The sequence below is a fragment of the Stegodyphus dumicola genome, chromosome 3 (assembly GCF_044657685.1).
Source record: "Stegodyphus dumicola isolate Sdum_Otavi_A_Nest chromosome 3, ASM4465768v1".
In the NCBI taxonomy this organism is placed as follows: Eukaryota; Metazoa; Arthropoda; class Arachnida; order Araneae; family Eresidae; genus Stegodyphus; species Stegodyphus dumicola.
The window spans coordinates 15,597,595-15,613,566 of record NC_140770.1 but is presented as its reverse complement, the minus strand read 5'-3'; the positions used below and the strand labels follow the sequence as shown (position 1 = coordinate 15,613,566).

At 33.6% G+C, this 15,972-nt stretch overlaps 1 protein-coding gene across 1 annotated transcript in view; it reads right to left on the bottom strand.

Moving 5' to 3' along the window:
* The window catches only part of LOC118186408 (glutamate receptor ionotropic, NMDA 3A-like), a 221,883-nt gene that overhangs the window by 37,652 nt on the left and 168,259 nt on the right, over positions 1 to 15,972 (bottom strand). The window contains exons 9-11 of the mRNA XM_085812593.1: positions 13,589 to 13,736; positions 6,916 to 7,212; positions 68 to 187 (exon numbers count right to left, since the gene is read on the bottom strand). Of these exons, the coding sequence (XP_085668719.1) occupies positions 68 to 187; positions 6,916 to 7,212; positions 13,589 to 13,736 (565 nt within the window). The remainder of the gene's footprint in view (positions 1 to 67; positions 188 to 6,915; positions 7,213 to 13,588; positions 13,737 to 15,972) is intronic.

Here is a 15,972-nt window from a genome sequence, read left to right as displayed (position 1 = left end):
AAAGAAAAATGAATTCTCAGAAATTAAGTTACTTAAGTTAATGTAATAATTACTATCAGAACGTTACCTTTTTGACGCTTTTCTGAAAAAGGCTAGCAATCTGGCCTTCTTTAAGGTTCGAAATGATTTCTTTCACAGAATGATGTGGGGAAACCAATTCCACAGTATTGATGAAACGGTAAAGTTTCTGAAAGAGATGAAAAAGTAATTAATTTTCGATTTTTCGCTGATCATTGAGAATATCTTAAACACATCTTAAACAAAATTGCACTGTCGAACATACTTTATTTGCTAGACATGAGTTACAGTGTTGGCCTTTTCCTAACTCTTACGTTTGATTTGCAATTACCTGAAAACATATCTATACGTTTAAATGTGTTTCTCAAGAAGGTTTAGAAACTCCCCCCCCCTACATAAGTGATAACTAAAGGGCAAAAACACACTGAAGTTGATGCACAAACTGACTTAATTCACTATTCTACTACGAGTTTCAAATGTAAACGAATGGCGGCTTGGTTAGGTTTAGTAGCACTTAAAAAATTAAAAAATTTTTGATAATTCTACAAGTATTAGCAGTTCCATATATTTCAACGTTCTACGGCTACCCGTTTTTGAATGCGATATACGTACGAATGTACGTAAAGACATCAGGAAAAAAATCTCTTCTGAACCCATTTTGTAAAATATCTTATGTGTACACCAAATGACTTCCTTGAACGGAATATTAAATTATACGCATTTTTTCTTGCATTTCATTAAAGTTTATTGAATTAAATCTACTTCATCGATAGCGCATAAACCTCAATACAATAAATGCACTCTTTAAAATTCACTACATTTGTTTACCATAGCGACACACTAGCGATAGGTTCCCTTAACAGAGTTACACCTCATTCATTTTATAACTCAAATTGAACAAATATTATGAATATCACGCGAAGAATTACCTATTCGTTGCCACATGTTCTATTCAAATACTATAATAAATCTAAAACGGTGGGTAAAAGAAACAGTTTTTCGCAGATCATTCAGTATTTCTCATTCAATTAATTAAGTTTTCACTTCGCGACAAGGCAAAAATACATAAAAACTCAAAATATCTATATTAAAAATTATGAAGTAAATCTTAAACATTTATTTCCTTGAATTCCAGAACGGATTGATTAGGCATGATTTAATTTGCAGTAATAAAAGATGGCGTTATGTTTGTTGTGGCAAAGCTTAGTTTCTCTACATTGGCAACAAGTTTACTATTCTGCTAAGTTTCAAATGTAAACAAATATGGCTGCTATGGCCAAACAAATTAGGATTAGACGCACTTAAATAATTTTTAAATTGTTGATAATTCTACAACTATAACATGCAGGTTAACTAAAGGCATAAAAACCTTAACCTGAAGATAAGAACAACATAATTCAATCATTTTTAAAGCAAAAAATGTACAATTTACCAACGTATGACAATAAAGAAGCTGAGCTTACTGAACCGAGTAACAGAGCGGAGATATATATGTATATACTTTTGGCGCTCCCGATTGCAACCAAAATAGGAGGTGCACAACAATATGTTATAGCAATCCTACATACAAAATTTTAACACTTTGAGGCTACTCGTTTTTGAATTATGCGAGATACATACGTATGTATGTAGAAGAATTTCTTCAGAATCGATTTTAAATCTCTTCGGAATCGATTTTAAATCAGTCTGATAATTTTTTTTTGGGAAATGAGTCTTTTATTCTGTCCTTACGTACGGATATCACATCAAAAACTTCGTTAACTTGCATTCGATAGCGGTCAAAATGTACATTTTCGTTGAACTATGATACCCGAAATTTTTCGCGATTACAGTATTTCCTTTTCACTTCGTACAAGGAAGTAAAAAGTCTTTTATTATCCCTACGTAGAGATGACACGCAGAAATATCTTTCAGATGGATTCGTGAGTGGTCAAAATAGCTATTTTCGTTGAGACATGATACCCGAAATTTTTGGCGATCACAATATTTCTTTTACTTCGTACAAGGTAAGCTCATAAACATTTTATCCACTTTTAGAAGAATTAATAAAATAAAAGATATTATTAATTTTTTTTGGAAACTAAACTCCTTTCATTTAAACTTTATAAAAAAATCTGATGTGTACACCATATGACTTCCTAGTACGCAATATTAAATTATACGCATTTTTTCTTGAATTTCATTTAAATTGATTGAATTGAATTAAATCTACTTCGTCGACAGCGCATAAACCACAATAGAATAAATGCACTCTTTAAAATTCACTATATTTGTTTACCATAACGACACTCTGAATGCACAAAATTTATATCATTTGAAGAATTAACGTTGCCACATGTTTTATTCAAATACTATAATAAAGCTAAAACGATGTATGAAAGAAATTAAGCAAACAAAACAGAAAAGAACAGTTTTTCACACACGATTGAGTATTTCTCATCTAATTAAGTCAATTCTCACTTCGCAAGAAGGCAAAAATACATAAAAACTCAAAATATCTATATTAAAAATTACGAAGTAAATCTTAAACACTTATTTCCTCGAAAAAATTCCAGAAAGGATTAAGCATGATTTAATTCGCAATAATAAATGAAGGCGTTATTTTTGTGTTGCGAAGCTTAGTCTCTCTAGATTGGCAACAAATCTACAATTCTGCTGTTTCAAATGTAAACAAATATGTCCGCCATGTTATTTAAAACTTAACCGCACTTAAACAGCTTTTAAATTGTTGATAATTGTACAAGTATTGCTTCCAGATTTACAAAAGGCATAAAAACCTTAACCGGAAGATAAAAACAACATAATTCAATCATTTTTAAAGCAAAAAATGTACAATTTACAAACATATAAGAGTAAATATACTGAGATCACTGAGCCGGGTAACAGAGTGGATATATATATAAATATATTTATATACGTTTGGTGCGGCCGATTGCAACCAAAATACGAGGTGCACATCTACATGTTATAGCAGTCCTATATACAAAATTTCAACGTTCTGAGGCCACTCGTTTTTGAGTTATGCGAGATACGTACGTACGTACATACGTTCGTACAGACGCCACGAAAAATTCTCTTTAGAATTCATTTTAAAGCAGTTTTATAATTTTTTTTGGAGGAAAGGTGTCTTTTATTCTGCCCTTACGCACAGATATCACGCAAAAACATCGTTAAATAGCATTCGATAGCGGTCAAAATGGATATTTTCGTTGAAATATGTTGCCTGAAACTTTTCGCGATTACAATACTTCCTTTTTACTTCGTACAAGGAAGTAATAATGAAATAAACATAAGTAATAAGGAAAAAAGGGAGTGAAATAATTTATCATATCGTTTGATGGGAAGAATGTATTAAATAATTTTCTTTACAGAATTCGTCTGCGATGTTAGAATTGAATAGATTTCATATCCATCCAAGCTTTTATTATTCGTGATATAATTACATTACAGATCATGAATTCTGTAAGGTACACTGCGGGGGGGGAGGGAATTGGGACAGTTCTATATCTCCCGTTCTACTGGGCCGATTGACAAAATTCAACTTGCGCTTTTCATCTCTCAAAAGCGCGACTTAGGATATGTATTAGATTTATATATAGCTTTGTTCTAATAGAGGTATCGTGACATAAAACCGAACTTTTTCTGAAATAATATACCAATTTTTTTTACATATTTCCATTCTACGACTCAAATTACGCCAAAGTACGAAGTTTTGTAAAAATCCAAGAGTAGTTTTTGAAAAAATAGATCTCAAAATTTTAGTTCCTCAATGTTAATTGAGTTTGGTATCTATTTATTAATCTCTTTTTTATTAACTTATTTGATTCTTCCTTCCACATTTCGAAATTCAGGTTCATTCCAAATAAATTTCACCGATTTTTATGATTTATTTTTAAAATTTGTATTTTTAAATAATTTTTTTTTTAAATTTTTCAAAAAACGTTGTGTTATAATCTATATATTTTTACCATCATCTTGAAGTACACGTATTTCTAAGCATACCTGCAAAAGATTACAGTTTTTTTATTCAAAATTTCCGAAGATATACTTGAATTTATACATTGGCGCGTTTTGAAATTTGGCATATTTGTTGAAAGCGATAAAACATCAAATGATGGTTTAGAGACTTTGCTGAAATTCTTTGAAAGTCGGAACGATGTGATTTTTTTTTTTTTTCGCGTATGCACGATGTAAAAAGGTAGGAACGAGGTGCCTTTCTTTACGCTCAGCCATAATCGAAGGGAAAGGAAAATTAGTTGCCATATATTAAGAAGTTCGCCAAGTGAATTATTCTTGGCGCAAATTGGAAAAAAAAAAAAAAAAAAAGACGCCAAGATAAATTTGTGAATTTTCCTGTAAATTTCGCCCCAAATTTTTACAAAATTTAATATCTAGGCATAAATTAAGTCATACAATCGAAACATGGAAAAACATTGCTATGTTATTTCAGAAAAAGTACGATTTTATGCCAAAATACCTATGTTAGAACAATGCTATATATAAATCTAATATATATCCTCAGATAGACTGTTAAAGATGAACGAACACTGAAAGAGCATTGAAGAAGAGAATAAAGCCGTTATTTCTGAAGATGTTAAGATGATGAGAGAAGATGGCTGAAATAAACCATTTAAGACGACTTTTACCTCCATACTAACTAAAAATCTTTTTTTTTTTTTTTTTTTTTTAAATTTTATTTTTCAGATCCCTAGATGTTGATGGTCTTACTATGAGAATGCGAGGGCGCATTCTGTCAGAATAGGCGGAGCAGTTGTGGGATGGCATCGTTCATTATAATAGGATGACACGACAAGCTGTGAGGATAAATCTTTTACTTTTCCGATGACGGAAGTCAGACGATTCCGCCATTAAAACGATGATGCGACTGAAAGATGTTTACATGTAAAAGACGGTCAATTCTCTTCATCTGTAAATACCATCTACAGTGTCTCACAAAAGTGATGGGACACTTGTGCTTTACAAAAGGAAACTGTAGTAAAATAAATTAAAAAAAAAAAAAACATGTAAAAATTTTTTGTGAGTGTGATTCATACTTAAATTTAGTAACAATTATTACATAACATACATTTTCTCAAAACATTAAAATATTAATTTAATAAAAATACAATTGTTTAGAATGGAGCAAAAAATGGCTCACATAAGTGATGGGACACTTACTTTTCCATCAAATATTTATCCAAAAATTTTACTTTTTAAAAGGTTTTCATATTTTGTTGAATTTCCTTTTACTTTTAAAACATGATTTAATCTTCTTGGGATGGATTACTAATTTTTTTGTGATTTCTGGAGTGATTTTACCCCATTCTTCTTGAAGCACCGATTTTAATTGTTGTTTTGAAGAAATGGTTAGTTTGCGAATTCTTGATTCCAATTTTTGCGAAATATTCTCTATGGGATTTAAGTTTGGAGATTATGTGGTGTTTTTATTATTTCAGGAGAGTTATACAGCAGCCAGAGTCTAACGTTCAAAGCAGTGTATTTGGGGTCATTGTCCTGGTAGAATTTAAAATCGTTAGGAAGGTTCAATTTTCGTGCTGAAGATTTCAAATTTTGATTTAAAATGTCAATATACTTGTACTGATCCATTATACTGTTTTACTGTTGGCACCAAGTTCTGTTTGCGAAATTCTTCCCTGGGTTTTCTCCACACCAAGATACTACCGTCAGAACCAAATATATTAAATTTACTCTCGTCAGCAAATATAACTTCATTCCAGTAATCAGAATTCTTATTTATGTTGGATTTTGCGAAAGCCAGTCTGAGTTTTCTATTCTTTTCACTTACGAAGAATTTTTTCCTGGCTGCTCTACCGTGATATCCAGCAGATCGAATTACTCTTCCAATGGTCTCAGGATTAAAAATTACTCCATATAATGCTTGTAAATCAGCAGCATGTTTAGGAGCACTCATTCTTGGATTTTGTTTTAATATTTCGAATGATAATTCGCTTTCTTCCATTGGATAGCTTTGACGGTCGGTCAGGTCTTCTTTTATCCTGAATCATATGATTATTTTTATGTCGTTTTATGATATTGAAAACTGTTGAATGACTCAAGTTAACTGTTTCAGCAGTTTCTGTAATAGATTTTCCACGTTCAATATGCAAATTAATAACTAATTTTCGAATTTCAGGCAAAGTTTCTTTTCGTTTAGCATTCGTGGCTGCACAGAGCTAAAAAACACAAAAATTCCAAAACAAACTGGAGAGAAATACTGCAGACGATTTTATAAATTATTGCCAATTGCTTATGAGTAAAAATAAAAACCCGAAAAATATTTTTATTGTAGTATGTAGTAGTACCTAATGGTGTCCCATCACTTATGTAAGCCATTTTTTGCTCCGTGTTAAACAATTGTATTTTTATTAAATTAATATTTTAATATTTTGAGAAAATGTATGTTATGTAATAATTGTTACTAAATTTAAGTATGAAACACACCCACAAAAAATTTTTACATGTTTCTTTAATTTATTTTATTACAGTTTACTTTTGTAAAGCACAAGTGTCCCATCACTTTTGTGAGACACTGTATGTAAATTCATCCTTCTACACATATAATCATTTTGTAGTTTGTATCAACTATTCATGTTTCCGACTTTCGAGGCATGAAAAACGCAATTTGAATTTTGTCAATCGGCCCAGTAGAACGGAAAATCTTATTTTCCCATTTCTGCGCAGTGTACAGGAATTCTGTAAAGAGAATTATGTAGCATTCTTCTGTTTAAAATATGTGATAATTTAATTTTCTGCATTGCTGATCACTGATTCTTTTATGAGTTTTAAATAAGAGCTTATTTTTAAATATTTTTAATTCTGCTTAGTTTTGAAATAATTATATAAAAAGTATTAATCCTTGAGACACTTATCCCTCACCTGGCTGAAGAACATAAGGTTGGGGCTCCTCCAAATGCACTCTTTCGGCTTTCTCCTGAGAATAGGCAACGCGTACCTGAAAATGACGTGTTCCAGTATGAGGATTATAACTCCAACGCCCACTCCTACTAGCAACATGATAAAAACTCCAGCTACAGCCTCTACGCTTAACGGTTCTGGTTGGTTAAAGCGGTGCAGACGATCATCGAAACAAGGCACTCTTCCATACCACTTCTTCTGCAACTGATCCACATAGCCGTATTCGCTATATTTCAGAAGCATCTGCGATATAGCATGCTGAAATAAGACAAAATAACATGAAAACTTACGTCATCGTTATAAATATTACTTCGGCTTTATTATTAAACACTCAAAACTGAAAAATGTATGACTATGAATCGTAACACTGTAAGGATCTTAAGTTTTACTAACGTTTATTTTATTTTAAATCTTTACTATCACTTCTTATTTTCTACTTCCGGCCAGAATTAAAAGCTTTAACTTATTTATGCAAATTTGTCTTGCGAACGCCAAGTACTTAAGTTGTGGCTTTTTGCCAAGCAAGAGAGAGGAAGGAGTGATTAGGAGCAGACCGCTTGCCATAGCAGTTTTACTCGGTTGCTGGTTGCCTTCAAGGTCAGAGGTTTAATCCTCTTGATAATTTTAAACGTATCGTTAAAGTTCTCTGTACTACATATGGCCTTTCTGTTAATATACGGCCAATCTTCAAGTAGACACTTGTTTATTAATCCAAAGTTAGTTTAGTTAGAATTTAGTTAATATTTTTATATTCTTACGTTCAGACCACAAGTGGTTGGTCTCTGTATTCCGAAGTCCGGAAATCATTGTAAAGAGAGAAAAATAAAGGGTTTCGTATAGCCTTCCTGTGTATCTTGTCTACTTCCCACATTTATTGAACATAGCTTTAGTAAGCTCCCTGTTCCGAGTCAGGTCATTTAGTGTTCCCAAAGCAAGTAAGGAGGAATACTGAACCTGATAACATCATTACCGTAATTTCCGGAAGAAAGGCCGCATCAGCGTAAACGCCGCACTCGAGAAAAATGGCGGGAAAAAATTTAAAATTACACAGAAACGCCGCATCAGCGTAAACGCCGCAACAGATTAAATTGCGCGTGACATCGTCGTGGGCTGTATAGATGCAAAAACTCAACCTAAGTCCTGATATATGACATACCAGTTAAGAAAAATGCATGAAATGAAACCATAACTCAAAAATAAATTAAAGGTAAGAAATGTATAGCTTCTGTGCCGTTTAGAGACATTTTCAAAAATTTTCCGCTCCCTAATTAAAAACTATCCAACAAGTACTTGTACCCAAACTGATGGGATCTGTATTTGGCAGAATGCCAAGAAAAATCCATTCATGCTGAAGGGGAAATACGTCAGAGTTCGTTATTGCGAGGCAGGTGGAGTCGTGTCCGCCTTTGAAAAAAATTGAAATTGCAGAAAAGGCAGGGGTGGGGAGAGGATGGGTCCTGGAAGATTCATCGAATGGCAGAGGAGAGAGACTATTCAAACTGATGAGAATGTTGATTTGAAAGGGGGAAGAATGTTATTGTTCTGAGATCTCGTTTAGGGTCAATAAGGCATGTAGGTCCGTTCAAGGGAAAGAATGTAAACAAAATAACTGAGTGGTCTTTTGTGTGGGAACAGCACCAGTCTATGCACAATGACAAGGCCATCCAAACTATGTACAATGACCATCATAGGAAATATTTTATTTTTAGTGCACCTAAACGCCGCATGGGTAGAAACGCCGCACCCGCTGAAAATTTAAGTTTTAAACACGTAAACGCCGCTGCGTGTCATCCGTAAATTACGGTACATTGTCATTAACATCATTACGCATTACATCACAGTAGTGACTAAACTTCGAGTTCGAGGACTCTTATAATGTCCATTTTGCTGTACACTTCAATATTAGCTTGAGCAGCGTTTTATAATATTTTTTGTAATTAGACGAAATACAGAATCAAATTTACCCCCCTCCCGACAAATCATTAAATTCTTTTTTGTGACATCTGGCAATTAAATCGGAGAATTTTAAGAGTCCTAAGGGTATAAATGTTGGCGATATTGAAGAACAAGAATCAAAGTAAGTTGAGTAAATTTTCCGGGTTAGTTTCGAAGGCTTGGATAGAACCTCCATCTTCAGATGCTCTGGAGTGAAAATCAGGAAAGAGAAGCCTGTGATTATGCAACAGAAATTGAACATTAAAAACTCTGGAAACGCTAATTTTCGCAGTCATTTTTCCGACTGGCAAAAGCCTCGCACGCTGGAGATAAAAATTTTGAGAAGTGTTGCCACCGTTCGCTTTCAAATCGTAGAGTTGGTTAATAAAAAATTTCTAAGTTTTACAATGAAATAAAAAATAGCATTGCCAAACATGCAATACATTATTCCCGATTCCCAAAATTCATGGGAAGCCATTTGGACTGTTCCCATCTTCGTACGTTTTAATCAGCCGAGATATTAATTACAAACTTTGAAAACACACATTTTCGCAGTCATTTCTCCGAGTGGCAACAGTCTGGAGCGCTGGTGATAAATATGCTTTATTCGAAAAGCGATGCTACCGCTTGCTTTCGAATCACAGAGTTTGTTAATAAAAAACTTCGAAGTTTTACAAAATCTGTATGCATAAAGAAGAACACCTGTGTGTGTGTTTGTTCGCGTTATTGATTTCTGATCAATTATGACCAATTTTTTTTGTGACATTTAATCGACTAAAATTGAATATAGGTGAAATACTGGATGGAACTTGAGCTTTTACGACCATTTGATTAGAAAGACGAAAATGATTCAAAACTGCGTGCCATTTTTGCTGATACAATAAGAGAGAATTAGTTTATTTTTCTATCGAAATTTTTTATGTGGGTTCCGTATCACATCAAACTGAAAAATATATGACTATGAATCGTATTTTTTGCACTGTTATTAGAGAAGGATTATAGTAGTGTCGTTCTCTCTGTTGTTAGGTACATTACTCTTAATCTAATTTAACTGGCATCGAATACTTCCGCTAGTAGCTAATAAATATAGCACAAATGGCTTTGCAATTTCATAAATCCTCATCACGTGTATTATCAACTCAGTGATAGACCGTAAGGAAATTTCTCTGTCAGATCGGCAAACATTTTCTTGGTATGTACATCAAAATAGTTTTTTTCGGCTTACACAGATCTGATAAAAACTCTTCCCTTTTTGAAACTCTGAAAAAACTTTTTTTTTTTCCCGAAAGACAAATTTTAATTGGAGTGATCCATCATAGCCATGACACATTTTCAAATAAATAAATAGAAATTTCACAGTTCATTTATGCATGCGATGTAAAAAAAAAAAAAAAAAAAAAGGACTTCTTTTTATTATATACATGTATTTGATTCTTAAGAATAAAATTTTAGAATAGTATTGATTGAGGGAAAAAACTGGAATTAAGTAGTTTTTTAACTCAACTAATTCATCTAGTCTCTCTTAAAAATGTTATTTTTTAGTATCCTGAATGTATTGTTATTTTGCTTTGTTGTTATTGTCTTGTCCGTGTATTTCTTGGCAGAATGGTTGCAAGAGTCTCAATGTGGTTGAACTTTTACTTCTACCCCAATTTTGAAGGAGAGCACCCTGGGGGGGAGAAGGTGGTCCGAGGGTCTCCCACCCCTCTTACGTACACAAAGCCACACATAACTTTCAGCTCCCCATGTATTTAGAGATACTATATATTTACAAACATTCATGCCTTCTCCGGGATATAAACTCGGGCCTCCGGGATATAAACTCGGGACTCCGGGATATATACTCGGGCCCTTCGCTGCCGTATTAGGCTCCATTAGCTACTATACCGTATCAGTGGCTATTATTCTGCATTAAATTTCAATAATTTTGCATTAAATTAAAAATTTTTATGTGTTTGTTTTATACTTCCAATAAGAAATACAGAGGCTGTTCACACATTTTTTAGACGATGTATATTGTATTCACAAAACTAAAAACTACATAAAATTCTTGTGTTTTAAATGTTCTATTTGACATCCCTTATTCTGAACTATCTTTCGACACCGCAATTTCCAGGATAATAATGCCTTTTGAAGTGGTAGAAGAGGTATTCTATCCCATTCTTCCCGAAGAGCTTTCCAGAGATCCAAATATATCCAAACGTTGTCCCAAAACCGTTAGGGTTTTGGGACAACGTTTGGATAATGCAGTTTTTAAAAGTCCGAAAGCACAAAAATCCATACGTGACACATCCGGAGATTTAATAGGGATATCAGTGAAGGGTATGGCCTTGATACCAGATTTTTGTTCCATTTCTTTTAGGAAATTTACAGTGGATTTTGATATGTGACTGCTAGCTTTGTCCTGATGGAGTCTCACAGATTGGGCACTGTGGTTAAGCGATGGTATTTCTTTCAGAAAAATTGGCGATAAAATATATATTCCCGATAGTATTTGGGTTAATCTTGACATTTTTTTGCACTCTCTTTATTTTTAACTTGCCATTATAAGAAAAACCAGCAACAATCAAGAATCCCTTAGAAAAACTTTCTTTCGATTCTTTGAACCATGTACTTTTTCTCCCCTTTTATGATAATAAATGGCTCTTTTTTTTGTTAAAATCATTTAAATATACCAATGCTTCATCTATTGTGACAATTGTTTTCCCATTTTCTTTGTATAAGTGTTTCTCATATAGAATTCTGCAGCGTGTCCTGCGTTGAGCGATTTGCTTTGGAAGAAGACGATTCACATTGCGTTTTTTCGCTTTCTTAAGATTTAAATCAACGTTTAACATTTTGTTTATAGTGGACACCGTGCATTTAAATGATTTTACAACTGTCCTTTGACTAGGGGGATTTTCTTTTAACATTAAACAACGTACCTTTGCAAAAGTCGAAGATGTCCGTTTTTATCTTGGATACTTGTTTGGAATTTTTGTCCCACTTGAGGCTCCAATTTGACTTTATTTCCTTTCTTGTTGATGATATTACCTTTCGAGATATCACAAAACCATGACTCTCACATCGTTTTTGGATAACGGAGTATGAATATTTCTCTTCGGAAAGAGCGTAAATGTAGCCTTTGAACCACTGCTTTGTGAAATTCGCCATTTTGAATAAAAACCAAACTTTGAAGCCAGAGACGATAATTTTGACTTTTAAAAACATAGTACAATTGCAATTACTTCTTTTGCAGCAAACGAGTTTTTATTACCGCTTACCAAATTCGTCTAAAAAATGTGCGAACAGCCTCTGTATTGCGAAGACATATGGAGGTTTAGTTTTTAATAAGTTTGTATAAGTTTGTATTAGATAACAAATTGGCGATAGATTATATAAATTAGATAATTGACAATAGATTATATAAATTAGACAATGGCAATAGATAACAAATTATATAGAAAGCACATCCGATTAATAAATTTGACGTCATGATTTAAATTTAATGCAATATAACAACATTTTCTCAATATCAATAAAAGAATTAACCTGGAAAAAACATATCGTTTCAGTTATCCTAATCTTAAAAAAAAAGTTGCCAACAGCACGTATTTATTTAAAATGCTCACATTGAGAATAATTTTCGACATACAGTGACGTCACATGCAATCACGTGCTTTCGTCAACGTTCAGAATATGACCTTATATAATAATAACATGTTCAAAGTTTGGCAACGTTATTTTTATTTCATATTTTATAAAACTTAGAAATTTTTGATTAACAAACTCTACGATTTGAAAGCGAGCAGTGGCAACACTTTTCTAAATAAAGTTTTTTTTTTTTTTTTTTTTTTTTTTTTTATCTCACACCCGCGAGACTGTTGCCACTCGGAAAAATGTGCGTGAATATTAGTGTTTTCAGCGTTTTTAATTAATATCTTGGCCGATTAAAGTTGTACGAAGATGGGAACAGTCGAAATGGCTTCCCACGAATTTTCGAAATAAGGAATAATATATGTATTTAACGTTTGGCTATGCTATTTTTATATCATATTTCGTAAAATTTCGAAATTTTGATTAGATCTCCGATAACAAACTCTACGATTTGTAAGCGAGCAGTGCAACACTTTTCGAAATAAAGCTTTTTTTTTTTCCTCACACGCGCGAGACTGTTGCCACTCGGAAAAATGTGCGCGAATATTAGTGTTTTCAGCGTTTTTAATTAATATCTTGGCCGATTAAAGTCGTACGAAGATAGGAACAGTCGAAATGGCTTCCCACGAATTTTCGAAATGAGGAATAATATATGTATTTAACGTTTGGCTATGCTATTTTTATATCATATTTCGTAAAACTTCGAAATTTTGATTAAAACATTCTACGATTTGAAAGCGAGCAGTGGCAACATTTTTTAAAAATAAAAGAAGATTTTTATCTCCAGCGAGCAAGACTGTTGCCAGTCGGAAAAATGAGTTCGAAAATTAGCGTTTTCAGGGTTTTTAATCAATATCTCCGCTAATTTCAGTCGTACGAAGATGAGAATGGTCGAAATGGCTTCCCACAAATTTTTTGAATCCGAGGGTACTTCTTTCGAAATTGAACTCGAACACCGTTCCGGAGAAGATAACGCCACAAACAAAGTACTACACAGACGCGCAGAGCGTTTAATAGTATAAATATCCATATTTGTGAAAAATTACGAGTGCATTATATTTACCGTAAGTGGAAATCCTTTCTGCACTCCGACGGCGTAGGCATCATCGAAGATGGAATCTCCTAAGAGGTGAAGGTTGCATCCCGGATCGTTGCCCCGGAAGTAGTTGAGAACGGCAGTGTCCCCAATCAGCATATCCAGCTCTTTGTTTCTGTGGACAAAAGGATGCTATGATGGATAGTCAAACTAGATGAAAGTTCTTGACATCAAAACCATTTTATGGCCAAGAAATCTCTTATCTAAGAAATTTTAAGCTTTATTTTATCAAACGATTATTCAGTTTGGGTTCAATAAGCGCATTTTGGAAATCTAAAGAGGATTGAATACGTGATAGGTAATTTTTAATGCATGTTAAAAGAACTGGTTAAATAACATGCTTATTAAAATCAAGTTATTAAAGGAAGCTGTTGCAATATAACGAATGTATTGCAAGTGGGCCTTTTACTCGCTAAAATAATTTTCAATATTTTATAAATTACAATAATCAAAATCCAGATTTAAGAAACAATTAAATTCTGGCTTATATTTAAGATATCGAATTTCTACTCTGCAGTTTGCAATGGCAATGAATAGTTCCACATTTTTCGTAACACCTGGTTTTTTTTGGCAGGGATTTATATTATTTCAAAAGCAAATCAAAACTAATATTATATTAATCTAGCAATAATTACTAGCTGTTGGACTATTTGAAACAAATTTACAGAGAAAATCAAATCAAAATATTTATGCGTAAGTAACATATTTAGCACGTTATTAGTATATTATAATGTAAATTATTATCAATACATGAAATATCAGCATCTTAAGAGTACGTTTCACAGCTTTTCAGAGTTTTAATGCACCCGTAATTTAAAATTTTTTTCTTAATTTCTTTGACAGGAAAATTTAATGAACAATCTTTACTTGAGTGTGTGCACGTCTTATACGCATATTTTAAAATTAATTTTGGTTTCACACCCACCAACGTTACTCGTTTACATATATTTACTCGTATATCTTAAATCGATATGTGGATCTTTAAATGCGTCCAAATAATTAAGCAGATTTATTTTAGAATAGGTATAAAATAGAATAATCAAGAAAACACATTTCTTTCATGACATTATTGGGAAATTGGGCCGTTTGGAGCCAAATCTTGTAACGGTTAGAGGGTTTTAAGAAAGGAACGGTGAGGGTTTACCTACGGCAGGTCTAAAACACTTTCATCTTGGTATACAGTCGATTCCGGTTAATCGGACCACATCGGGAAGCGATCGTTTGGATCCTAATATAACCGGCTGCTCTGATTACACGAACATGTCCTATATTGTAAGACGGGGCGTGCTATATGTAGCAAATAATAAATGTACATGTAAATCATGTATTAAAATGTAATTATGACCTTTATTGTGCGGTACACACGTATGGCGAATATATATGTACAAACAAAAAATAAAATCGAACTTTTGTTACATTGAGAAAATTAATTTAGAATCAAATTCCAAGAAACGTTCTCCACGTTACTCAACATGCGAAGCACAATAAAAACATTTTCTTACCAAGTTCCAGTCAACATTTGAAGAACTTATCCAATGTGATCTGACGCGTTCTCTTGACAGATTGCAGGTGAACGAAACCGCCACAAACATCTAACGCAGCAATGGGGCTGCCTTTATTTCCCTCCTGCATGAAATACCGACGCAAATTGTCAATGCATTTCCTCGCATGCTGTGTTGTCACTTGCACCAACTTATTAGCGGCACCATCATCATCACGTTCTTGGTCTTCCGATGCTGTCGTGTGTTTTGCTGCAACTCGAGCAAGGATTGCAGCGTCGTAATCTTCATTCTCATTGTAGCATTGAAGCTCGTTGTCGATGGATAAAAATTCTTCGCAGTTTTGTACCTGTTGAAGTTCCACATGTCCGTCATCATTTTCACTTTCAACGAGCATGTCCACATCCATCTCCAAAACCAAATGCTTAAAGCCACAGTGAGAAAAACAGTTCTGAATTGTCTCACTGCTCACTTTTCGCCAGCGGTCGGCCACAAACGTAACTGCTTGTAAGATGCTGACCTTTGCACTGACTTCGCTGGCTTCTGACGATGAGGTCAGCAAACTGTCTTCAGTTGCTTCAAGGATGCAATTAACCAACCTTGCACGATAAAGGGTCTTCAAATTTTTTATGATGCCCATGTCCATTGGCTGGACCAAAGCTGTGGTCCTGGGAGGTGGAAATTGCAGTTGGACATTCATCAAGCAATTTAAATGAGGATGTGCTGCACAACTGTCAAGAAGCAGCAGCACTTTTCTCGACTGGCGTTGTAGCTCTTTGTCCCAAACCTTCAGCCATTCTTTAAAAAGTTCAAAGGTCATCCTATCAGGTTCAATTGTTCCTTCTAACCTTC